This window comes from Malaclemys terrapin, chromosome 1 (genome assembly GCF_027887155.1).
Source record: "Malaclemys terrapin pileata isolate rMalTer1 chromosome 1, rMalTer1.hap1, whole genome shotgun sequence".
Classification (NCBI taxonomy): domain Eukaryota; kingdom Metazoa; phylum Chordata; order Testudines; family Emydidae; genus Malaclemys; species Malaclemys terrapin.
Genome location: NC_071505.1, coordinates 109,242,314 through 109,267,400, shown reverse-complemented (window position 1 = coordinate 109,267,400; position 25,087 = coordinate 109,242,314). Strand labels below are relative to the sequence as shown.

The following is a 25,087-nucleotide window of genomic DNA, read 5'->3' as shown; positions in this document are numbered from 1 at the left end:
ACCAGGAGATTGCCTTACATTTTTAACAGTGAGGGTAATTAACCATTGGAACAATTAACCAAGTGTGGTGGATTCTCCCATTACTGGCAAATTTTAAAGCATTGGATGTTTTTCTAAAAGATGAATGCTCTAGGAAATGTTTTGGGGAAATACCATGGCCTGTGTTATACAGGAGGTCAGACTAGATGATCACAGTGGTCCTTCTGGCTTTGGACTTCATGAATCTATAAACCTCCTTAGAATAGATGCAGTTATACCAGTATAAATGTGCTTGACTGGTAGAGCTTCCTCCTGTAAGAGTAGAGGAGTATGCTATACCAAAATAAACACATTTATACTGGCATAACTATGTCCACCTTCAGGGTTGTACCAATATAGCTATCTCAGTTAGAGGGTTAATTTTTCATCAAAATAGTTGTAACAGTACAAAAACTGTTATAGGCCAGGCCTAAGTGTCCAATTCAATAAAGCTCATGATATAAAGTCATTAACTTGCAAATTTGGGGTGTCACATAGCAGAAGCTTGTTGGCTCTCTGAAGATTAGAGGGCTCTGAAACAATGAGATTATTTTCAACTGCAGGTGTTCCCCTTAAGTAGGTGGTGGACATTGGCATTAATGTTACTCATTGTTAGGTATTGGATGGAAGGGACAGTGATCACCCATCCACGCAATCCCACCATCAATGGATTTGCAAAATAAGCAAAACTATTCCCCTCCCCGCCCCGTATTTTCCACTAGATTCATAGTTTAAAGCTGGAAGAGACTATTAGATCATCAAGTCAGACCTCCTGTGTATCACCAGCCCTTACATTTCACCCAGTCACTCCTGTGCTGAAGCCAATAACTTGTGCTAGTGTTTGGCTAAAGTATATCTTTCTTAAAGTTATCCAGTCTTAATATGAAGAGCCCAAGAGATAGAGAATCCACCTTTTCCCTTGCTATTTTGTTACAATGGTAAATCACTCTCATTGTTAAAAATATGTGCCTGATTTCTAACTTTCTAATTTGACTCTGTCTGGCTTCTGCTTCCAGCTATTGGTTCTTTTTCCACCATCCTGAGTTGGTTAGCAAACACTGGTACGTGTTTAGTTCAGATCATCTGTTACCTGCAGCTATGAGTGTTGATGGTTTAATAGTCCAGATGGCATATAGTGGAATAGCTCTGAACCTTTATGTGGCTGGTCATTTTAAGTTGAAACAGCTGGTTGACTAGCTCTTGCTTTGATTCTACTGTGCATATTTGTAGCTGAATGGCTGCCTATGCTTGCTGTACATCTGTTTCAGAATCTTTTGGATGATGTGGAGGAGTTTCACGAGCGTGCTCAAGAAGCTATGATGGATGAGATCCCAGACTCTTCCAAGCTGCAAATGTTGATAGACATGGGCTCTGGCCTCTATGTGGAACTTCCGGAACTGCCCCGGCTGAAGCAAGAGCTGCAGCAGGCACGTTGGCTGGATGAGGTGAGGTTGACTCTCTCGGATCCTCAGAGGGTCACTCTGGATGTGATGAAGAAGCTGATTGACTCAGGTGTGGGGCTGGCACCACATCATGCTGTAGAAAAGGCCATGGCTGAGCTGCAGGAGCTGCTTACAGTATCCGAGAGATGGGAAGAGAAGGCCAAGGTCTGCCTGCAGGCAAGGTGAGCATGCTATGCTATGTCATAGAAGTCCTCTTTAGTTCGAAGGAGAATGTCCCCTTAAGTAAATATCCTGTCTGTCTTAGGAATGTAGTGATGAGCGGGCTGTGAAAATCTAGCCAGTTTCTTCACTGTTTGATACTGTCTGTCTCACTGTTTTTAAACTGCGAGTAGTGAACTGTTGTAGTAGAGATTATGCCCTGTTGGGGTTGGCAGTGGCCCGGGGAGGAGAATAAGCATTCCCAGAATGACTTTCCTTTTGTTTCTTTACTCTCATGAGATTGTCACCACCACCAGCTTCCTGTCAAGGTCATAAGATTGAATTTGAGGTCAGTTGCTGATGCAGTGTCCTCTGACCTTGGTGGTGAATAGGCCATCAACTTCCTCATCTCTGCTGGCATCTAGTAGTGAACAGCCCCCTCCAAGACCAGCGCTGTGGTATCTTGCACTGCAGTGCAGTGATACAACTGCCCTGCCACCTGACTTCACTTCACTGGCACTTTGTTGAGATAAGACTGGAATCAGGTTTTTCTCACGCTAGACCACGACAAAGTATGATGGCCCTGGAAAGCGTTGTGAATGAAGCAAAGAACATCCCAGCTTACCTGCCCAATGTATTGGCACTGAGAGAAGCCCTGCAACGAGCTAGAGACTGGACAGCCAAAGTGGAGGCCATTCAGGTAGGGCTAATAGCAGGCAGTGAAATCTGTTGGCATGTGCTCCTTTCTCTTAACAGCTCTGCCCTTGAAGGAGGTCAGAGGGGAAGGGAAGCTTATTTGAACTTTTAAACTTGCTTACCTTGTTCTTTCCATGTTTTAACTCTTTGCTCTTCGTTCTGGGCTGCCATCTGTTTCCTCATGGGAAACCTATTCCTTTCTTTTTCCCTTTCCTATGGGCATCCCACCATGAACCACAAAAGCCATCAATTTTCTCCATTGCCCCAAATGCAACTCTGTAAAGGCCCTTATTTGGTCTTAATACTGTTTGGTCTACAAATTGCCACTGGAGATGCGTAGCTGTGATGCAAGACTCAGTACATCCAGGTGTCCAAGTCATTGAGCTGACTGTGCAAAGGATTTTTTAAAAATTTTGATTATTCCACATGTATTTAGTGCTTTCATTAGGTGCCAGATTTGACAGCCCTGGAGACAGAAGTCTTCTATCTACAGAATAGGTACAACGTGAGCGACAGTAGTCCAAGTGTCCCCTTGGCACTACCCTACTGATGTACCTCAGCCTTGGCTAAGAGGGTCACCTTTAGGGAAAAGAGGGGAGTTGTCTCCATGGTCCATGCAGTTCTTGACATTTGGGCTGAGTCTGCCATTGGTGGTGGTGCTGTGTTTTTGATGCAGTCACGTTTACTGGGAGGTAGACTGAGAACTATCAACTCATTTCACATGGGCTCCTGAGCAACCATCAGCTAGTAACTTTGGGTTACTCTTAACCTGGTTGGATTTGAACAAGCACCCGAGGTGAAATGCTATCTGATTACTAGTTCCCTGAGTCAGCCAGTTCCATCAGAGATTGTCCATTAAATGGTAAGTTTATATTACACAGTAATAGCTATCAAAATATCAGTCAGATGGAGGGTGGGTTTCAGGGCAAAGTTTGGTCAATGATTAAGTTCAGTGCTGGAGTTCCGTGGTTCAGAGTATTGTGTTCTACCCCAGAACTGTAGCAACTACGCCTATCTGGAGCAGCTGGAGAGCTTGTCTGCAAAAGGCCGTCCGATACCAGTACGTCTTGATGCCCTGCCACAGGTGGAGTCACAGGTTGCAGCAGCCCGTGCCTGGAGGGAGCGCACGGCAAGGACTTTCTTGAAGAAGAACTCAAGCTACACACTGTTACAGGTGAGCAGCAGTCAGTTATGTATCAGAGCCAGGAAATTGGCCTTGGTGTCCCTCTGCAACCTTGGAAGTGGGCATATGAGTTATAGGTTACCCCTCCATATGATGGTAGGGTCAAACATAAATTTCAATTCCGTGTCAAGGAGGGACATGGTCATGTACAGTCTCCTTTGGGTGAGTTTGTGTACTGAGGGTTTCTGCTATTACTGCTAAGGAGGTGGAGTAGAACTTGTGATTTGTGGGGAAAAAGGAAAAAGAATTTCTACTATGATGTGTAATCATTCCATAATATATTGTTCTCATCTGTGCTTCAGTGCCTTGTATCGGTTCATCTGACTAGTGTCTTGGGTTTTACATTGTTGCCTTTGTGTTTAAAGGTTCTGAGCCCCCGGAATGATATTGGGATTTATGGAAGCAGCAAGAATAGACGGAAGAGGGTGAAGGAGTTAATGGAGAAGGACAAAGACCTTGATCTGGAATCCCTGAGTGAACTGGAGGATGGTCTGGAGGAAGCCAGGGACACTGCATCTGTGGTGAGGAGCTATGTAGAAGGGCTGATGTCTTCTGCGGCTTGGGGGCTTTTGAGAGATCCTGTCTGTTTTAACCACTAATAGCTCGCTTGCATTTAAAGTCCAGCCTGCTAAGTATTCTTGTCCTTGTGGAAATCATGAGGACCATTAAATGAATCCCACTAAAATGAATATCTCAGTAATAGGCCTGATAAAAGCAGTTCAGGTGTTTTTAGGGATGTTTTAAACACATTTGGATGGTGGGAGGAAAGGGAAGTACAATTCAGAAAGAAAATGCATTGGGGTAGAATAGGAGTTTGCTGAGGAAAGCTTTAATTGAACAAGGGTTAATAAATGTGCACTCTTCCATTCACCATTTCTGTACATAAACTGAAATCCTTTCGAAATACCTGAAAAGAATGAGCTGCCACCACCCACAAAAAGCAATGTGAAAAAGATGTGATTAGATTTCACCCTGCCATGCGCCAAACTGAACTAAGTTCTACCCAAACAATGTAGTCTTCAGAAATTTACAGTTAAAGAAACAGACCTGTTTAAAGCAAAATGGTGGTGCAAGCAGATGAAGTATTTGAGAAGTTCTCCCCCCTCCCCCCCTTTTGGTAGGGGTGTGCAAAATTTTCCCTACTAAGGGCTGTGTAGCCACTTACCAGTAGATGAGGTCATCACATTATTGATATTAGGAGACGGTTACGGTTTCTCCCAGAGCTTTAATGCAGATAGCAGCTGTTATGTTCTAAAAACCCTCTTACATATGTATGAAGCTATTCCATCCCCCTCCCACACAAACTGCAAAAATAGGGTTGAATCACTTGTTGCCTGGTACTAGTCTTTTCTTGGGGGGTGGGGGGGGAGTTGGTGAGGTGTTTTTGTTTGTTTTAATTGTGAAAAATGTTACATAAGACTACTCCATAGTGACTGGATGATACCAGAAATTAAAGTAAGGGCCCAATAGACATCATCTAGATTTCCTTCCTAAAGGAGTGAGGAAAATTGGCACAGACTGAGATCCTGCAGTTATGCCACTTTGTGTGTGATCATTAAGGCTAAGACTTAATCATGGGTAATTTTAGTGAAAGTCATTGACTGGTCACGGCCATGTCACCTGTCCATGACTTGTACTATATTCCCTTGACTAAATCTTGAGTGTTCTGTGGGGCTCCGGGGGTGCAGCTACTGCTCTGGAGGGGGGACTCTGGGGTGCCCACTGGTGCTCTGGGGGGGTGGGGCAGCCCAGGACTGCCACTGCTGGTGGGGGGGCCAGTGCAGCTTGCCCCAGGCCGCCCGAGCTGCTCTGGCAGCCCTCGGATCAGTCGCACCTGCTAGCTGCAGAAGACACGGTGGTCACGGAATCAGTGTCCTCCATGACAGACAGCAGCCTTAGTGATGATCCATCAAATCTCAAGTTCAGCATGGTTAGACCATGTCTTTACTTCGATGAGAGACACTAAGGAATACCCAGGTGCTACAGGGAAGGATGGTGGTGATTCAGTAGGTGATGCTCTGCTTTCTGAATTGGTGTTAAACCTATGCCTAATTATATTGCATAGGGAGGGTGGGGCACTGTACTGTTGGTGACTTGTCTTAGATCCAAGTCCTGTCTCCTTGTGGTCATTAAAGAGCCCATTGTCTTTCACGTGGGATACTCCTGGGGGAATTCTGCGCTCGAAAATTAAGTTCTGCACACACTATTTGAAAGTTCTGCATATTTTATTTGTCAAAATAACACAATATAATCATGCCAGTTACAATTATTTTGGTAACTTATTTCAAAATATCTGTCAGCAAGTATGTCTGTAACAATACAGACCAAAAAAGATTCTGGTAATTTTTTTTGACAAATAGATTCCTTAAGAGGCATATTAATACAGAACTTTGTGTAATTCATTTAAATTACAATACAGAGCTGTTTCCTGCACCTGTCAGAAGCAGTGCAAAGGCTTCGGGGAGTCAGCAGTAACGGAGGAGCTGAGGGAGAGGGAAGGAGCCTGGAGTGAACCTGGAGGGTGTTGGGTGTAGGTGGGGGGTTTTCCTTGGGTTGGGGGAGAGGCCGGGGAGTGTGAGATTGTTAGGGAGCTTCCCCCATGCAGACCCTGGCTGACCCCAAGCCTCTCCCATTCAGTCAGGCACGTCTGCCCCTGTCACTGCACCCCTCATCCCCATGGGTCTCTGCAGGCCGCCCTCTTCCCCCCCCCGCCCCTCCCCCTGGTCAACGCTGTCACCTCACTAGCGCCTGAGACCATGCTCCAGTCTGTCCCCCCTCCCCCCCCAGCCATTCTGAACCCCAGTCTGTGACCTCCCCACCCAGCAGCCCTGTGTGCCCCACTCTGTCCTAACCTTGGTTTGCAGGCAAGGTGCTCTGATGAACTCTACTCCTGGGGGAATTCTGCAGCACTGGGCATAGAATTTTGTATTTTCCCGCATAAAATGCATTTTGCCTACGTGCTGCAGGTCTGCTTTTTGCACACAAGAGGCCACTGTGGCACTAGAACAGCGGCATGAATGCAGCTGGCTGTTCTGGAGCCACAGCGGCCTGTGGTGGGCAAAAGGCAGAACTGCAGTACTTCTTAGGCAAAATGTTTTTTATGAGGGGAAATACAAAATTATGTGAGACAGATGAATTGTGTGTGTCTGCAGATGCGCAGAATTCCCCAGGAGTCATGGGAATAGGGGGCATTAGTATGGGTTTCTGATCCAAACTTCAATTTGAGTAAGTACATTTTGCCCTCTAATTTCCCCCTGCAATTTAAATTGGAAAACGTGGCATTGCAGTAACTCTTAGACCAATGCTTCACTTGAGAGGTGGCTGAATTTCAGTGGAAAGTGTTTCCTGGTACAGCTTGGGTCTCTGTTTAAGCTTGCAGAATGCTTTGTAAGCTTTTGGGAAGACCGGTACTGTATAAATATTAGGTGCTGATCATATGTCAGAAAGTCAGGGAATAGCTGGGTTCTGGGGAGGAAATTGTAACTAGAATTGCATTTTCTTCTGGTTTTTGAGTCACTGTGCTTAGGAGATTCTTGATATGTCCTTGCCTTTCAGTGTTGTTTACTCTGGTAGCAAAACCTTGTGTCCATTTGCTGTGAAGGGTTATCGGCTATCACTCTCTGTGCTGTGCAGGTGGCTGTATTCAAGGACCGGGAGCAGAAGGAGATCGAAGCCATGCACGCCCTCAGGGCAGCTAACCTGGCTAAGATGACCATGGTGGACCATATAGAGGAAGTCAAGTTCTGCATCTGTCGCAAAACGGCTAGTGGGTTCATGCTACAGTGTGAGCTCTGCAAAGACTGGTTTCATAGCAGCTGTGTGCCCCTCCCCAAAACCAGTTCCCAGAAGAAGGGCTCCAGTTGGCAGGCCAAAGAAGTCAAATTCCTGTGTCCACTCTGCATGCGTTCTCGAAGGCCCCGACTTGAAACCATCTTGTCTCTGCTGGTATCCCTGCAGAAGCTACCTGTCCGGCTGCCTGAGGGGGAGGCATTGCAGTGCCTGACTGAACGTGCCATGAGCTGGCAGGACCGAGCACGGCAGGCTCTGGCCACTGATGAACTGTCCTCTGCTTTGGCCAAGCTTTCTGTTCTCAGCCAGCGCATGGTGGAGCAGGCAGCCAGGGAGAAAACAGAGAAGATAATCAGTGCAGAACTACAGAAAGCAGCAGCTAACCCTGACCTACAGGTAGGGTGTGTGGGGGTATCTTACTCTTTACCTCTTCACTATGATTCGCCAATCTTCTATGGGCACTTTGGGAAGGAAGCAGTTATGTGTTGAGCATTAGGTGTCAGTCATTTAGGTCATTGATTTGATTGTAGCTCCCAGGTAATGACAAGAAATCATCAGTAGGCTTAGGTATTTATAAGACACTCGAGGCATCTAAATGCCAGTACTAGCTGGCAAGTTGAGTGGCCATTATGAAATGTTGGCCTTAGTACTGTTCCCAGTAGATAGTTGTCCGGAAAGTAGTTGATGCCTTTTTGGCAGTTTCAGGGAGAACTGCAAGTGTTCTACTACAACTGCTAAGGATGTTTCCTCCATATCAAGATTGGGGCTTACTGAGACGATGTGATGAGGAAGAAGCTTGTGTTACCACTGACCATGCTTTGACAGCTCTGGATAAAATGAAGAGTCAGTAGGGCTGTCAGCCAGTATTTCTCAAAAGGATTGGAGAAGATAAAAAATTAATCCCCTGTGGCTTATTTCTTAGACATCATCCCAGGTTTTTGCCCAGACCTTAAGATATAGTGACAGTTTTGCCTGGGTTCTGCTATGCATGTACAGACTATTTTTGAAGCCAAAGGAGGGCAACTAGCCTTCGTATAATCATTCTTTCCAGCAGTGATTTTTGCTGCAGCTTCTTACTGTATCCATTTGTTTACTGCTTCATTCATATTTTCCTTTTGTCACTTAGGGTCACCTGACCAGTTTCCAGCAATCAGCTTTTAACCGTGTGATAGGGAGTGTGTCATCATCCCCACGGCAGACCATGGACTATGATGATGAAGAAACAGATTCTGATGAGGACATCAGGGAGACATATGGCTATGATATAAAGGTAATAACCTAGCATGGGTACTAAGGGCTTGTCTGTACATGGATTTATTTCCACATGTGAACATTGCCCTTCTGGAATAAGAGTACCTTTTTCCAAGTTAGTTTAATCCCCTTTGGAAGTGGATTAAGCTAAACCAGGAAAAAGCATTCTTATTCCAAAACAAGTGTCCATACGTGCAGTTTACCCAGAGCAGCTGCTTCATTTAAAAATCAGACCCTACCTTATTCCAGAATAATTTCTATTTGTAGACAAGACATAAGATACATAATGTGGTCTTGTGCCTGTCATGAGAGGTTTTTGATGGGTTTCATCTGTACATAATAGATTTGGAGCGCTGAACATTTTTGGTCATAGCATTCTTACTTAAAACTCCATAACATATCATGTGACTAGATTTAAAACAACACTTCTCTAGTACTAAATTCTAGATACTTGCACTTTTCAGGGATTTGGAGCTACAAATAGACGAGGAATTGTATTTTATGCTATGTAGATCAGGGTGGGGGCCATGTTCTGATTTTGTACTTTTTCACACACATTATATACTTGTCACAGATTAAATTAGTGCCTAAAACAGGAGCTTTTCACCAAACTATAGTGTAGCAGAAAGTAGGATTTGAAAACTCCCATGTTCCATAAGAAGTTTTCTGGTGCTGCATCTCCTTTGGCATTTTGCTATCCATCTGTTCCCTGCCCCACTTGTGCATGCGGAGGAAGTCAGGACTACAGCTCTGGATCTATATGTAAACTAAGCTCCTGGAACTGACTCAAACTAAAACTGCTCTTATCCTTAGGCTTCAGAAATAGTTTTGCTGCAGAAGAATTTTCATGAGAAAACTGCAGAGATTAGTCATAGCACCTTAGGTAGTTAAGTGTTTTTCAGTGAGACTATATTGAAATGAAAAGTAAAACTGTTCTCCGAGATGCTGATCACTGTCTCACATTCTTCACTGAAAACAGTGTTCTCCTAGTGCAGGTGGTCACCTTAGTGATGCAGCATTGAATTTCCTTCATGAGGCATAATGCTGAGAAAATTTGAGGGTCCATTAGATTACTTTAAAAGGCAAAGAAATCTTTGCAGAATCATAAAATTAGACATGGAAAGGCCTGTTAGATAACCTGGTACTTCCCCTTGTTAATGCAGGATTATTGCCATCAAAATACTTCACTTGTATTGTAACCAGTCTTGTTCTACATGTCCCGGGCAATGGGACTGAGACTATTTCACAGCTAGATAAACAGACCAATTCTCCAATTTATTACAGTCATTTTGAGTTTTAATCCTGTTCTCCAAACCCCTGCCATCTTGGGGTCATCATTAATTTTATAATTGAAATGTTGAATGGTACTGGACCCAGCACAGACTCTTACAGCACCCCTCCAAATACTTCCTCCCAGTTTGACAGCAAATATTGATAACTTCTCTTTGATTACAGTCTTCCAGCCTATTGTGGTTCACCCTATCACATCTAGTTTTACACTTTCCACTGCATCTTTAGTTAACTCCATAAATATTTGATTACTGTATTCATAAGAGGCCCTTAATTATTCTTTTCTGGATTTCCTGCAAGCTTGATAATTTGGTGTCCAGGACAGGACACAGTATTCCCGTGGCGGTTTCACCAGATTTGTAGATGGAGGTGGACTCTTGCCTTCAGCTTTGGGCCCAAAATTGCTTTGATTTGTTTGTCCTGTAATGTAAACTTGTATTTGATTTAATCTCTACTTTCACCTCTTTGAGCATTAGTTTTCCAGTTTTCTCTCTCCCACTGAATGTTTCAGAGTTTTTACCCAGACACATTAATGTTGTCCCCAAGCTGAAGATCACTACTTCTTCCCATGTTTCTCACTTTTCTGGGGGTATTTGTATTTTTCTTCTGATGTTCCTGCTTCTCAACTCTAGAGTTTTCTGCAGGTTGCATTAATGTGTAGTTTACTGCCTCTTAAATGCTTATGTGGAATGAAAAACTCAGTTTTAAGACTAATATTTGAGCTCTTGATTCCCCTCTTTCCCCCCCCCCCCCCCCCCGTCACTATGGGCAACACAATTCTTTGTCACTCAGCACTATAATCTTTGTCCTCTTCAGTGCTGTCCTTTCTAGACTCTCACAACAAACCCATATCTAAATCTTGCCACTTACTCCTGCATAATGTCTCTCTAAGATCTGGCCTTTCCTGTGTCCATGCTGCTAACCCTCAGTATATCTGTTTATTTTGTCTCCAGCTTTCTCCTCTTTGGTCTTAATAAATGCCATCCTGCCACCTTAAAATCTGTTGTTAAAGCTACTGCAAATATCTTAAATTATTGCGTAGACCATGTCGCCTCCTCCTGTTTACATCCTCCTGCCAGTCCTTCCCCTTTTTCACTGCAGCAAGCACAAACCTATTTTTTCTTCGTTTCTAAATTCCTTCATGACTTCTCTGTGCAGTACCTTTTATCCATTCTCTCATATAGAACTGTATACCTCTGCTCTGCCAAAGATGCCAGCTTTTGTTGTTCACTAGTCGTATTTTCCCACAAGTATCTCCTTGCATAAAGGATGGCATGGGATTTACTCCCTGTTAAAAATCTGCAGTCACTACATTATTCTCCAAATATCTCCTTAAAATTCACTTATGCCATGATTCTAATAAAATGCTTTGATATTAGCCAGGCAGCTGGTGTTTTGTGACTCCTGCTTATTGCACTGATCATAATTGTCTCATAGTTACCTTACGCTCCCCACATCTTTGTATCCATTTGTTTCTCATCCTCTTCATAAACTGTAAGCAGTTTGGGGCTGGGACCATGGATTTTTGTTTGTGTGTATAGTGCCTAGTAGACTGAAGCCCTTAGATGCTACTGCACAAACTACCTGTGTCTAAGTAGGCATATAGTAGCTGATTCTCTGTCACCTGTTTCATGTTGGTTTCTTCACACATGATGTGGAGTCATGAATATATTGTTCATGAATGCCTAATGAGACCTAATTCAAAGCATGAACAAAACAGTCCAATAATTTGTCATTTAATCTGGAGTCTAACTTTGTATAGAAGATGTCAACTGCGAATAGAAGTCATTGGTTCCACATTAATAGGTGTAATGGCCCTAATTTAGCCACTGAATGTTTTTTCAAAATTCTGGGCCAGATGACAAGAAATTCATGGCATTTCTGATTTAAAATTTGCCTTAGGATCCTATTCCCTAATGAATTTCTATCTATCCATAGACAGAGGCCAAATTTGACAGCCCTTGCCAGGGACACAACCTGACCTGAAATTCTTCCAGAAGTGCGAAGAGTACATGTGTATATGTCTATAAGCCCCTAGTTCCTAGACCTCAAATGCAGGGACCTCCATGATATATCATTCTGTTGACAATGGAGTTCACACCTGGGGACTAATCTGTGGGGAAAGCTGGGAAATCACTCATTCTTCCACTGCACTCAATTAGTGTATATGGAACACAATCTGTCTCTAGAGCTGCTGCCATCTCATTACTTAAATAGTTAAGTTAATTGCACAATATGCTGGCACTATCAATTTCTGTGGCAGGGTAGCTCTGAGCAGGTTCTAGAAGCATTGGGCTTTTGAGGATTCTGATAGGATCTGCTCCAAAGTAGATAAATTCCAGCTGTAACAGCCTGTGTGTGTTTTTCTCGCTATGTGACTTCTTCAGGATAATGCCAGTGTGAAATCTTCAAGCAGCCTGGAACCCAACCTGTTCTGTGATGAGGAGATCCCCATCAAATCAGAGGAAGTGGTGACACACATGTGGACAGCTCCCTCATTCTGTGCTGAACATGCATATTCATCTGCTTCCAAAAGCTGTCCTCAAGGTATTGCCTTTTCTATGCATTAGCCATTGAGAGGGGTCTGAGCTGGTGGTTGAGAACCCCAGCCAGTGAATGATAATGCTGATCACCTCAGGTAAGCTCAGAGGGCATCATGTCTATATGTGGGAAAGGCAGCTAGTGGTCAGGGAATATGCAGTAGAAATATACCAAAATTCTTATTTGCTCATGCTCAGTGGCTGTGCCAATGCCCAAAGTTTCTGTTTGAGCCTTCTCCACCCTCAAACTGTTACTGAAAAATAATGCACTATTGTCGTGTTTCTGACCACCTTCCTGTCTGACCTATGTGATTTGCCTTCTGTTTGAAAGGTCCTAGCACCCCAAGGAAGCAGCCCCGGAAAAGTCCCTTGGTGCCTCGCAGTTTGGAACCTCCGGTGCTAGAGCTGTCACCTGGTGCCAAATCTCAACTAGAAGATCTAATGATGATAGGAGATCTACTGGAGGTATCTTTGGATGAGACCCAACATATTTGGCGGATTTTACAGGCCACGCATCCACCCTGTGAAGACAGATTCCTTCACATCATGGAGGTATAGATGTGAAGAAAGATTGTAGCATAGAATGAAATTGTGTCAATGTTGTAGGTGGTGGTTGTTGGTTTTTTTTTTTTAATGGAATTTCAGATCATTTTTCAGTTGATTTTCCCCTGGATCTTGCATCTTTTTGCAAAGAAATAGCCTCAGATCCAAAAAACCTCAGACCTCACTCACCACAATGTTTAACTAAATAAATAATTAGCTCTTGTAAGTTCTTCCATTGTTCTTTTCAGCTCAGCATTCCTTTGAGGGGGACATCTGAGAGCAGATCTTTTCAGAGACACCTTGTCATCTTCCATATTCTATAGCAAGAACTCCTGCCTCATTGATTGTGCTTACTGTACAGTAAAAAAATTCCACTGCTGTCCAGAAGTTAGTGGAATTGCTTTTATTAAAAAACTAGGAAATTCCATGCACCGAATCATAAAGTTAAAATTGCAGTGCAAAGCATTCAGAAGTAATGAATGAATGGTTCAGAATCTGAACCAGTTGGAAAGGACAGTGGGAAGACACTTATTTTGAAATAATTAACACTTTACCCCTACTGTCTAGCTTTGTATCCAGTTATTACAGGTGTGCAATATTTTACTGGTTGGAAAGAAAATTGTGTATATACACATGCTTGTCCATATTTTAATACATTTTTTGGGGGGGAAATGAGAAAAAAAAAACATGCAACTTAAGCTCCTGCTCCCATTTGCATATGTATTACAGAACCAGTTGTTACTTAAGGTGAGAAATACAAAACAGCAAGTGGTGAACTCTAAAAACAGGTTTTTTTCAAGAAGATGCCTTGGTACTCAAAGCGAGGGTAGAGAGAAATACAGGATGCATATCTAGAATTGATTCTAAATTGAAATACATTCTAAGTGCCACAGGTGGCACCAGTGTCTCTTTAGAACAATGTAAAGATCTGATTCAGATCAGAGGTAAGGGTTGGTGGGGGAAAAAACAGGCAACCATTGCCACTACAGTTAACATACTTAGCATCAAGCCCTATATTTACATCCAACGGGTTCACAAAATAAACCATCTCCTTTGCATGAGGAGCACAGGAGCCTTGCATCTGCAGTCAAACCATGTGCTAAAACCCTAGTTACATTGACAGAGACTAACTACATGCCTCAAATCATTTATAAAGCAAGATTCCCTTTATTTATTATCAAACTTCTAATGCAGTTATTCAGCCTAAAACAAATTCACTACAAATTTCCATTTTAAACCCCCCCCCCACTTAGAACCTATGCAAACTAAACAAGCATATAAAGATTTTCCATTTAAAATTAGTCGTTTTGGCCAAAACAAGCTTTCCCAAAGGTTAATCTAAAACTCACCTGCTATGAAGACAGCTTTAGTCTGTGTCTGCCGAACAAATTATTTTGCTTGCAGGTGCAATGACAGCCATTTGCTGGCACTCAGGCCATTTTTTTCAAAATCATTCCACATTAAAACAATATTAAAGGAATATTAAGGTTACAGAGCAAAGCACTCAAGTCAGAAAATGATTAAGGAAGCTCTTTAGGGGCACAGACTCTTTTTTTTCTGTTTGTACAGCACCTAGCTCAATGGGGACTTCATTCATGAGAGATTCCTGGGTGCTATGACAATACAAATGGTAATAAATTTATGGCTGCACACAAAACCTTAACTGTGCCCTTTTGTGTGCAGGCATTATACTACAGTCTTATTAGAGGACATGCTATGTTTTCCTGCAAGAACCATACCTTACTCAGCATACAAGATAGATGTGCTCAGGGAATGAGGCAGTTATTCAATATTTCTTTCTATTCTCATTGTTCAGTATGTAACCCCATTCCTTATTTACTGCATACCATTGAAAACTTGAAGTGAATAAGGAATTCTCTATGCTATAAACTTGTCCGTGGAGCTCATCAATGTGCCTTAAATAATTTTATCCTCCATATCTACATGAAGTCAGAAATCATCAGTATCCCCATTTTACAGATGCAGAGAAGAGGCAGAAAGATTAAGTCATCTGCCTGAGGTCCCTTAGAAAGTCTATAGATATCCTGAGTTCCAGTTCAGTTTAACCACAAGTGCTTGCTTTCTCTCCCAGAAGATGCATAACTTATTCATGCACACTATGCAATTTCTGGAATGAATGAGGCAAGGGGTTCTGGAGTGGATCTCAGACCAGTTCACACAACCCTGACTCATTCTCTGTCCAACATGTGAAATGAATGAGGCTGGCGTTGTAAGGGAAAAAAACAGTATGTGATTATTTAATAAGAGTTTTGGTGAAAATAATTATCACAAGCAAGATCAACCTAGGATTGGGAATAACAAGAACAGACCAATGCGTAAGGAACAAATGATTAGTTTTCCTACAAATATCTTTTACATAAGTCAACAAAAAAGTATAGAAACTGCTTATTCAGAATCCTTTCTCTTAGATTGTTTTGCTTTTCCATAGGCCATCATTGATTCTTAACCCTTTCTCTTCTTACACAGTTGAATCTGATTTCATTCATCACTTTACTCTGGCAAGCTGAAAGCTAGGAAAGAGTCCCCTTTGTTCAGACTCTGCCATCCTGCCTGGTGGTCAGGCAGGGTCCTTTCTGCACCCAAAACGTGGGGAATGGGAGGTGAAGGTGGGAGGATGTCTCCAACAGATCACAGGAATGTAGCATGTGTAATTCTCTTGAGATATATTAGTTTTAATCTCCTCCTTTTTACGAAGGATGACAGCCTGGATGAGAAACCATTGAAAATGAGAGCGAGAGATTCTTCTGAGCGGAAACGGAAGCGGAAACTGGAGAGGGTAGAGCAGTTCTTTGGAGAAGTGAAGCAGAAGTCTAAAGAGCTGAAGAAACTAGAGAAACCCAAAAAGAAGAAGTTGAAACTAACCTTGGACAAGACAAAGGAGTTGAATAAGTTGGCCAAGAAGCTGGCCAAAGAAGAGGAGCGGAAGAAAAAGCGAGAGAAGGCAGCTGCAGCAAAAGTGGAGCTGGCAAAGGAGAGCACAGAGAAAAAGAGAGAGAAAAAGGTGCTGGATATCCCATCTAAGTATGATTGGTCAGGAGCTGAGGAGTCTGATGATGAGAATGCTGTGTGTGCTGCACAGAACTGCCAAAGGCCCTGCAAGGATAAGGTGAGTCTTAGCTTAGTTTTGTCTTAAGCAGCTGGGGGAGGGTAATGAAAACCCCTTTAAGAATTATTTAAGGTTAACAAACTTTGAGCAGCAGTGAGGGATGTAGTTAATATGCTAGACATAATGAAGGCTGGTAGGCAGGTGTGACTTCTAGAATACTGAGCAGTCAGGCCAAAGAAGCTCATAGAATACGGACTTGCCATCTGTTCCAAGCCTGAGGAATTGAATTCTGCTCATCAGCATGCTGCATAGAGACTATGAACTAAACCCAACATTCTCTGTTGCCTCAAGCTGTTTGAGTAGGGTGAGTGGGGAGGTAGAATCTGGGAGTAATTCTTCCATCTGAATGGAAAAGTTATGCCACCCACAAGCCACCTGTGACGGGTTGGATCACAGAAACCCCCTTGGGAGCTGCCACCAGATGTGCAAAGACTACCCCTGCTTCTGTTTTCCCTGCCAGCTCAGGACTCCAGCACCCTGTCTTGCTGAGCCAGCCACTCCTGTCTGGCTCTAACACAGATCCAGGGTCTGAATCACTTGTCCCAAAGCTGCAAGTTTACCTGAAAACAGCTCACAGTAGTGTGCTTGTCTTTAGCACTCAGATGCCCAACTCCCAATGGGGTCTAAACCCAAATAAATTCGTTTTACCCTGGGCAAACTCATAAATTGTTCGCCCTCTATAACACCGAGAGAGATATGCACAGTTGTTTCCTCCCCCAGGTATTAATACATACTCTGAGCGAATTACTAAATAGAAAGTGATTTTATTAAATACAGACAGTAGGATTTAAGTGGTTCAAAGTAGTAACAGACAGAACAAAGTAAGTCACAAGCAAAATAAAGTAAAATGCGCAAATCTATGCCTAATCAAACTGAATACAGATAATCTCACCCCCAGAGATGCTTCAGTAAGTTTTTCTCAGACTGGACACCTTCCAGGCCTGGGCACAATTCTTTCCCCTGGTACAGCTCTTGTTGCAGCTCAGGTGGTAGCTAGGGGATTCTTCATGATGGCTCCTCTCCCTCTCTGTTCTCTTCCACCCCTTTATATATCTTTTGCATAAGGCGGGAACCCTTTGTCCCTCTGGGTTTCCTCCCCCCCTCACTGGAAAAGCACCATGTTAAAGATGGATTCCAGTTCAGGTGACATGATCACATGTCACTGCAAGACTTCATTACTCACTTGCCAGCACACACATATACAGGAAGACTCACAGGTAAATACGGCCATCTGCAGACAATGGGAGTCAAGATTCCAAACCATCCTTAATGGCCCACACTTTACATAATTACAATAGGCCCTCAGAGTTATGTTTTATATTTCTAGTTTTAGATACTAGAGTGGTACATTTCTACAAATAGGATGATCACACTCAGTAGATTATGAGCTTTGTAATGATATCTTACAAGAGACCTTTTGCATGAAGCATATCCCAGTTACATTACATTCACTTATATTTTTATCTTATATTTTTATAAAACCATATAGACTGCACAACGTCACACCACCTTCTATATCAGTGCCGCAGGTTGCCCACTACTGTTCTATATCCTTTGTTGCTGATAACGTGGAAGACATGCTGACTTGACTCCCAGGGCTTAATTCTGTGTTTTAGCTAGAACTGTTTCCTGGCCCTGATCTGTTTCTGAACTAAAGTCTAAAATGGACATGCAGTCCCATAAATGAAAATTAATCTTCCAAAGCTCTTAAATAAAGCCTGTGAGCCATGAGGCTGTGGGTTGAATGAAACCACAGGCTGTACTGCCCCACTTTTCTTGTCCGAGGTAAATCTGCAGTGGTTTGGGAATTGATCGGATTATAGCAAAAGAAATCTTATCCGCCTTCCAAGGTCGTTCCCAGTTGTGGTCCTGGCTCTCCTAAGCAGCGGCTTTTAGCTCAGAGTAACTGATGGAGGTGATCAAACTTCATTCAAAATATTTTTTTTAGATAAAATGAATTTTTCCACAGGAAAACCCTAATAGAAGCTATGAAATTGTTGTTGTGGAATTCAGTGAGGGGGTACAGGACTACATGAATATGATTTTGAGACAGGGGTTGTGGAGTTAGTGTCCTAATTGAAGTGGTAAAGGCTAATTACTTGGAACTTTTAAAAAACTATAAACTGAGCAAAACGCTAGAAAATATACTGTAGAGAAAAATCCTCCACTGATGGGATCTAGTTCTTTCCCATCTATCTTATAAATGATATTGCAGAATTAGTACATTTTGACTGGAAGTGAGGTTCCTAGTAGAAGAGAAGTGTCTGAGTTTACGTTCTGAGAAAGTACGTATTAATTTAAATAGATCAACTTGATATAAGCTATACTAACAAGCAAATTCTTAGCATTATGTTTAGCATTCTAAAACTAGTCAGAACATTCCTTAGAATTGTTAATTTCTGTAGGATAGACAGACATGTTTTTGTATATGTATGTATACAAAATAGAGCTTAAAAAAATGCGCTAGCTCTGTGAATAGAAGATGACCAACACTGGAATATAATTCCTTACTCTTGGGGGAATTCTGTGTCACTGCATGTGCGCAGAATTCATGTTCTCTGCAGATTTCTTTGCTTTCCTGCAGAAAAATTACTTCTGACGGGGGAGCAAAGGGAAGCCACAAGAGCAGTCACGTGCCCCTCCCCGGCAGCACAGACAGGTCAGTTCAGGTGCCCAGAGTAGCCAATAGATATGTAAATCACCACCAGGGGTGTGTGAAGGGGTAGATAGTCGTGTGTGTGTGTGTGTGTGTGTGTGTGTGTGTGTGTGTGTGAGAGAGAGAGAGAAACACTCTGTCCTTCTAGCTCACTATTGCAGCATGGTCCACCTGGAAGGGCAGGGCTTCAGGGTGTGTCTGAGGAGGTAGGTGTGGTGCAGGCTGTCTCCTCAGGAAGAGCAGAATGTAGCAGCCTGCCCACTTAATGAATTGTTCTCATTGTCTTTGTAAATTCCTCCAAGAGTATAAAACAGGTGTAAAAGTGTTAAGGCTCCTTTACATTGCCAGAGTGGTGTAAAGGACAGTATGGCCTTATAAATGGTTTTGGTGCTTTAGTGATTAGAACTGGTCTATATTTTTGGACTGAAAAAATTTCTTAATGTGCTCCATGAACTGTTTGCTACTGACCTTTCTGGATATGGTCAGTAGCCAATATAAATTGAGTTTGATTTCCCCGCCCTCATTTGCTCTCCAGTTGCCTATGATGTAACACTGAGCTTGTGGCTGCATATATTCGTTGACTAATAACTAGAAATAAAGAGTCAAACCTAGCTACATTACTATTAGGCAAGGGGGTTTGGGGATTTCCTCCAATGCTCCCCACTCCCATTCTCCATCTATTGTATTGTAGTTTAAATAAATTACCTAAATAATTGAAACCAGATTGATTATATTGCATTATTTTGACATATAAAATATACAGAATTTTTAATTTTTTGGCGCAAAATTCCCCTGGGAGTAAATTCCTGGAACTGCAGGCATTAATGTCTATTATCAGTCACTTTTTCGACTGATACAGACATAGTTTGATTATAAACTAAAGTAAAACCTTCAGTTAGTTTTGATCATTAATTGTTGCTTTGCTTCAAAAATGTTACAATTTCAGTTATTTACCAGTATATCTTGAGTTCAGTTTCATGTGGTCCTATAAGCAGAGTTCCAGCAGTTAATGGCTTTGATAAATGTACCAGTAAGTTGTTTTTTATTAATATGGCAGTTCCTTAATCTTCTGATTCCAGTTTCTTCTTATCACATTCAAATTAAAATATGCTTTTACTCAGAAAATGGTTGACCTTCTGATGCCTTTGGCCTTTTGTTTCTCTTGAACAGATTTGTTTGTTTTGTTCTACAGCAAATTCATCTAAAAGTTTAGGGTATTTTTCCCTGAAATGTTCGGCAACATCAGAGTTGTAAGTAAGTCAGGTAACTTTGTCAGCCACTGGCTACCAGCTCAATATTTTTGGACTCTTACATGGTCTAAAGTTATTGGAGGCAGTAGTGCAACTAAGTTCATATGGGCCTGTTTTGCCCAAATGCAATAATTAGATTCCTTTGTTTTCTGCAGCAGAAGAATTTCAGAATCCACATAGCTACAGAATTTGGCCACAGAATCTAAACTTTCATTTAAGTCTTTAGTCTTTATGGTTGCAAAAATCACCTTCCAAATGTAAATCTCTGCAATGTTGTATTATTCATTTTTGTATTTAATTGAATTAAAATGTCTATTTTGGCATTTACATGAAGCTGCTGCAAAAAATTCAGTGTGCTGCAGAAATTGAGGGCTTTGTTGTAGAATTTAAGTTCAGTGTGCTGAAAGACTCCATGAGGCCGTGAAAGTATATATCCACTTCTAACAGTCTCCTTCATGTGCTATTGCAGTTTTCTACATGCATTAGGTGTTGGGGGAGGAAGAACATAAGATAAAGAATAAAGGAAGGATTTAAGGCCAAATTAAAGAAGTGACTTGGTAGCTGAGGGGAGGCAGGGAAGAATTTCAGCTAAATAGGATAACTCCAGTGAATGAGCTCCCTAATTGTGGACAGAAATTGAGGGAGATCAGAAAGTCCAGAGTGAGAAAGTAGCCAAATAAATAGATCTGAGCTCAGTTAGGGTAGACCAACTCCGTGAAGTGTTTGGAATACTAAAGAGCAGTTCGAAATGGATCCTGATATGCAGAGCAAGTTGGTGGAACCAGGAAGATGGGAGTAATGTTGTTCTGTTTCCTGGAGCGAGACTAGCCTGACAGCCACATTCTAGACCCCCGCCCTCCTGGGTCTAAGAATAAAAATTTATGAAAACGGTAGGGAGAAGATGGCAATTGGCAGTGAGTAAGGATGTCATCTGAAGCAGGGTCAAAGGAAGGGGGGGGGATGAATTCTGGCAGGGTTCCTCAGATTGCAAGTCTGCCTATTACTGCCTGTGCAATGTGCGAACAAAGAAAACTTAGGTCAAGTCAAAGATGATTGGTTGTCCAACTTGGGCCTGGAAGCAAAGGTAGGGCTATGTTAGGGGGAATGATAGAAGATAGTCATGGGACAAAGGTTTTCCCCCTAGAAAAGGGCTTCATTATTTGGAGTTAAGCTTTAATGTCAAACTTAACTGGTAGATGGTACATGTGGCTTGATCAACTGGATCAAAATATTAATCAAAAAAATTGAATCCAGCAATGAAAAGTCTGGGAAGGAGAAAAGAAATACTTCGAGATGACCTCTAGCGAAAGGGTGAGGGAACAGCAAAGCCGTTAGTTTCTTCTTGTACCAAGCAAAGATCATTGGCTCCTTGCTGAAGGTCCTCAGGGAAGAGTGACTGATGGTTCTGAAATCTTACATATGCGAGGAGACAAACCGAACAGTTTTAGTACTTGGAAAATCAAAAGGAGGATGGTCTAGGTAAAGTGGTAAGTGAAACCCTCTTATTCCAGAATATTGCTGAGGCTAGGGAGCATGGTCACGAGTGAGGGAGGATCAGGTAAAGCAAGGAGGTGCTTTTGTTCAGAAAAGTTGAGGTAAATAGTGGCTTTTACGAATGATGTTTGAGCTGGTGTTATGTTGAAGATTCATGAGTGGAGACAGAAGGGGGGCTTAATTGACATTTTTCAAAATAAAAATCAGAAAACACCTCATAGTGTAAAGTGATTAGGGAGTCTGGAATGGCACTGTGAGTATCCTGACCTAGGATAGGAGAGGAACTGGGTCTTTATAGTAGACAGGGGTTTGGTAGATAAGAAGTTATGATTTATGCATTTCTCAGAAGGCACATTGAGTCCCAGTTGGTACCATCCTCTCCGTCTATTTAGGTGAAGGCAACTGGACTGAAATTCATGGAGGTGACCTGGATGGGAGAAAGGGGGATGGGATTGAAGAAGGGGAGAGTAGAGAAATGGGTAAATTAGTTGGGGTTAATTAGTATGTTTTAAATGAGAAACTGTCAGTAATCTGTGTTGGACTCTGCTGGGAAGGGGGATACTTACAGCAAAATAATGAAAATAAATACAGTATTTTTGTCTGAAAATAGGCACTGTAGTTGCTCTTTCCCAAGGGCTGGTCATATGTCCTTGCCCTCTGGTAACATGTATTCTAGGCTTTCCTGGATTTCAAAAGGCATTTTCACCCTAACATTTCCATTGTAATTGATCCTTAGGAATCAGGATATTGCTGATTAATTCCCTTGGTGTGTATTAATAGTGCTCTTTGTTTTCCCTGTGCAACTGACTAAACTTGTGTATTTCTGCTTTCTTGGGTACTTGAGGAGATATTGACATAAATACAACAGATTATCTTGGAGGAACATTCCTGAATGTTTAGGCTGGGTATTGTGCAGGTAGCTTTGGGCAAGTTGGACTTATAAAATTCCCCACATCTGATTGAGAAGAGAGTCATCACATTATAGGATGTCATCCTTTATCAGGGTCTATTGATACTACTCAACTGTACTGAAATCATACCTAAACTGTAGGCCACACTGAAACCATGCAGCGTCAGGACAATACAGGTTGTGTGTGAAGCGATGCAGCTGTAGAAGGCGATGCCAAGTTTGTCTAACCATCTTCCTTGGTTTGGTCCTAGCAATGAACTGTAATGACTTTAGCTGCCATTGACTGTTTACCCAAGCAGAGTCCCAGACTTATTTTCTGACACTGGTCTGGAGAGTTGAATCTGACCTCTTTCTCCCTTGTAGTGTTCTTCATGTGTTGTTGATCTTGTCTCTTGCAGGTAGATTGGGTGCAGTGTGATGGTGGCTGTGACGAGTGGTTTCATCAAGTTTGTGTTGGCGTCTCTCCAGAAATGGCAGAGAATGAGGATTACATCTGTATGAACTGCGCAAAGAAACCGATGCAGGGCCCAAGTAGTCCAGCTCATGCACCACCTCCCCCGTTCTTACTGAGCTACAAGCTACCAATGGAAGATCTCAAGGAGACAAGTTAGCAGCTACTCAGTCTCTCTGGGACTTGGGGAAAATGGACCACCGAGACCCTACTGAAAGAGGGTGTTTGAAGCTAATGTAGCCACTCAGCCTCACTACCAAGGATGTACAGCCCTGCAGCAGAGATGGTCCCTTATTGCTGGCTTCCTCTGTACAACGGGGATGTCAGAGGCACAGTGGTTCCAACCCATCAATGCAGACATCACCTTTGTGGGAGTTCCAGCCAATATTTTAAATGAAAGTGTTCCCAGCTGAGTGTGGGTGCTGCCTTCAGAGACTGAGCAGACATGGGGCTGTTAGATTAGACACTTGGGTGTGTTAGAAGTGCATCTGTGAAACGGGAAGTGGGGTTGGCCTGGAGTTGGTGGCCATTGGCTGGAGCTCTCAGCCCTACCTGGTTGCCCCATGGAGTCATATTGTCCATGCAGAGATTTGGAAGTTACCTTCGGCCCAGTGGTCTCTCCATACCAACTCAGCCAACAGGGAAGTGTATGGGAATAATGAACCTGCCTCAATGGCCAGGCAGCTCACACTACATTATAGGGATGGAAGGGGGTGGCTGAATAGCTCTTAGTGTCTATTTTGTAGTTAGAGGGCAAAGGAGCTCAAGGCCTCAGAAATCAGCACTGGTTCTGTTTACCAAAAAGACACCCAGCCCCGCCCCACCATGTATATTTCCCTGACGGGGAAAGTCAATCTCCCGTCCTGAGGAGGGCCACAAAGCATCAGTTAAGATGTCAGTCTATGCCAGAGCTTGGAAAGCAAAGAGCACTTTCCCTCTCTACAGGGGTCATCTCTCCTGTTCTAGGCATTGTTAGTGTTCCCTGCTCCTGTATATTACAGTTGTTTGACACAGGCTGGAGCTGGTGGAGAGATACAGCAGCGTGATCTGTGCCCAGGGATGGGGAGGAACGAGGACAGCCCACTTACCTCACGGGTTACCCTGACATGTGCTTCTGTGAAAACTTCCATTCACAAGTATTTCCAATATCACGAGGCTACAGGCATGGCCTTGAGCGATACCAGCAAGCAGTCTGCAGATACTGATCACAGCGCAGATTCCCTCCCTGCTGGCTTTGCCTACAATCAGCAGCAGATCCTGTTGGAAGTTGCCCCCGGCTTTGCCGGTGGACAGAGGGCGTGGGGTAATCCTGGGTGACAGTTGTTTTAGTAAATCCATTTTTTAAAAAGGACTTGTTTTTACTTTTTTCTAAATGTCTCAGACTACTGACTTCTATAAATAGATTATTTTTCTTTGATTTTTTTATACTTACCACTGTTACCAGCAGCACAGAAACAGAGGTTCACAAAGCAAAAAACCTGCCCACGGGCTTGGTTTTTTTTACTTCATTCCTTCCTTGTAGTACAAGGAATTAGCAGTTATCTTCCCCATCCTAGCCTAACCAGCTGCCTGTGTTTAAATAGGTAAATACATTTCACGTGCTACCTTCGTGTTTGGGATTGTTCCTGTTAGCGGGGCACCTGGGCCTTGCTGACTCCAGTCTTTGCTGGCTTTATGTATGTGAGTGTCTGAAGCTGGCCACTGTGCTGTCTTGCCCCCCTTTCCCTGTTTTGTTTCCATTCTTCTACAGTTCTAGGAGTGTTGTAAGTAGTGTCCAGTCTTAGTAGAAGCTGGGCTGGGATTTAAAAAAAAATTGACAAAAACAAGTGTTCTGTCTTGACTGTTCTGTGTCCCTTTTTTTTTTTTTTTTGTACTTCAGTTTTTGGAGGGTTTTTTAGCTGGCTGAGATACCAGCCAACAATTTCCACTAGTAACTAGAAATTCAGCTCAGTCCGCTTCATCTGGATTAACTTCACCCAACTGCTTGTCTGTTCCTGATACCTGGGAAGTGGTGGTGGTGGTGGTGGCAGCGACTGATTTAAAGGGGGAGGCCTGGGCCTTTGGCAGAAGAAATAATGAGTTTAGACACCGGGGGATAGGGCAGACATTTTAGGGCATTGAGTGCCTTGGGGTGAGAAACTGATGTGGTCATAGCCAAAGGTCCATCTAGCCCAGTATCCTGTCTTCCAACAGTGGCCAATCCCAGGTGCCCCAGATGGAATGAACAGAACAGGTAATCATCAAGTGATCTATCCCATTGCCATTCCCACCTTCTGGCAAACAGAGGC

General features: G+C 42.8%; 1 protein-coding gene across 2 annotated transcripts in view; it reads left to right on the top strand.

Annotated features, from left to right (window-relative positions):
- The window catches only part of KDM5A (lysine demethylase 5A), an 85,856-nt gene extending 61,213 nt beyond the window's left edge, over positions 1 to 24,643 (top strand). For both annotated transcript variants that reach the window (XM_054034991.1, XM_054034982.1), the window contains 10 exons: positions 1,287 to 1,642; positions 2,181 to 2,319; positions 3,310 to 3,489; positions 3,864 to 4,019; positions 7,132 to 7,683; positions 8,414 to 8,557; positions 12,216 to 12,375; positions 12,700 to 12,920; positions 15,628 to 16,038; positions 22,747 to 24,643. In XM_054034991.1, the coding sequence (XP_053890966.1) occupies positions 1,287 to 1,642; positions 2,181 to 2,319; positions 3,310 to 3,489; positions 3,864 to 4,019; positions 7,132 to 7,683; positions 8,414 to 8,557; positions 12,216 to 12,375; positions 12,700 to 12,920; positions 15,628 to 16,038; positions 22,747 to 22,959 (2,532 nt within the window). In that variant the 3' untranslated portion in view covers positions 22,960 to 24,643. The remainder of the gene's footprint in view (positions 1 to 1,286; positions 1,643 to 2,180; positions 2,320 to 3,309; positions 3,490 to 3,863; positions 4,020 to 7,131; positions 7,684 to 8,413; positions 8,558 to 12,215; positions 12,376 to 12,699; positions 12,921 to 15,627; positions 16,039 to 22,746) is intronic.
- Positions 24,644 to 25,087: the final 444 nt, after the last annotated feature.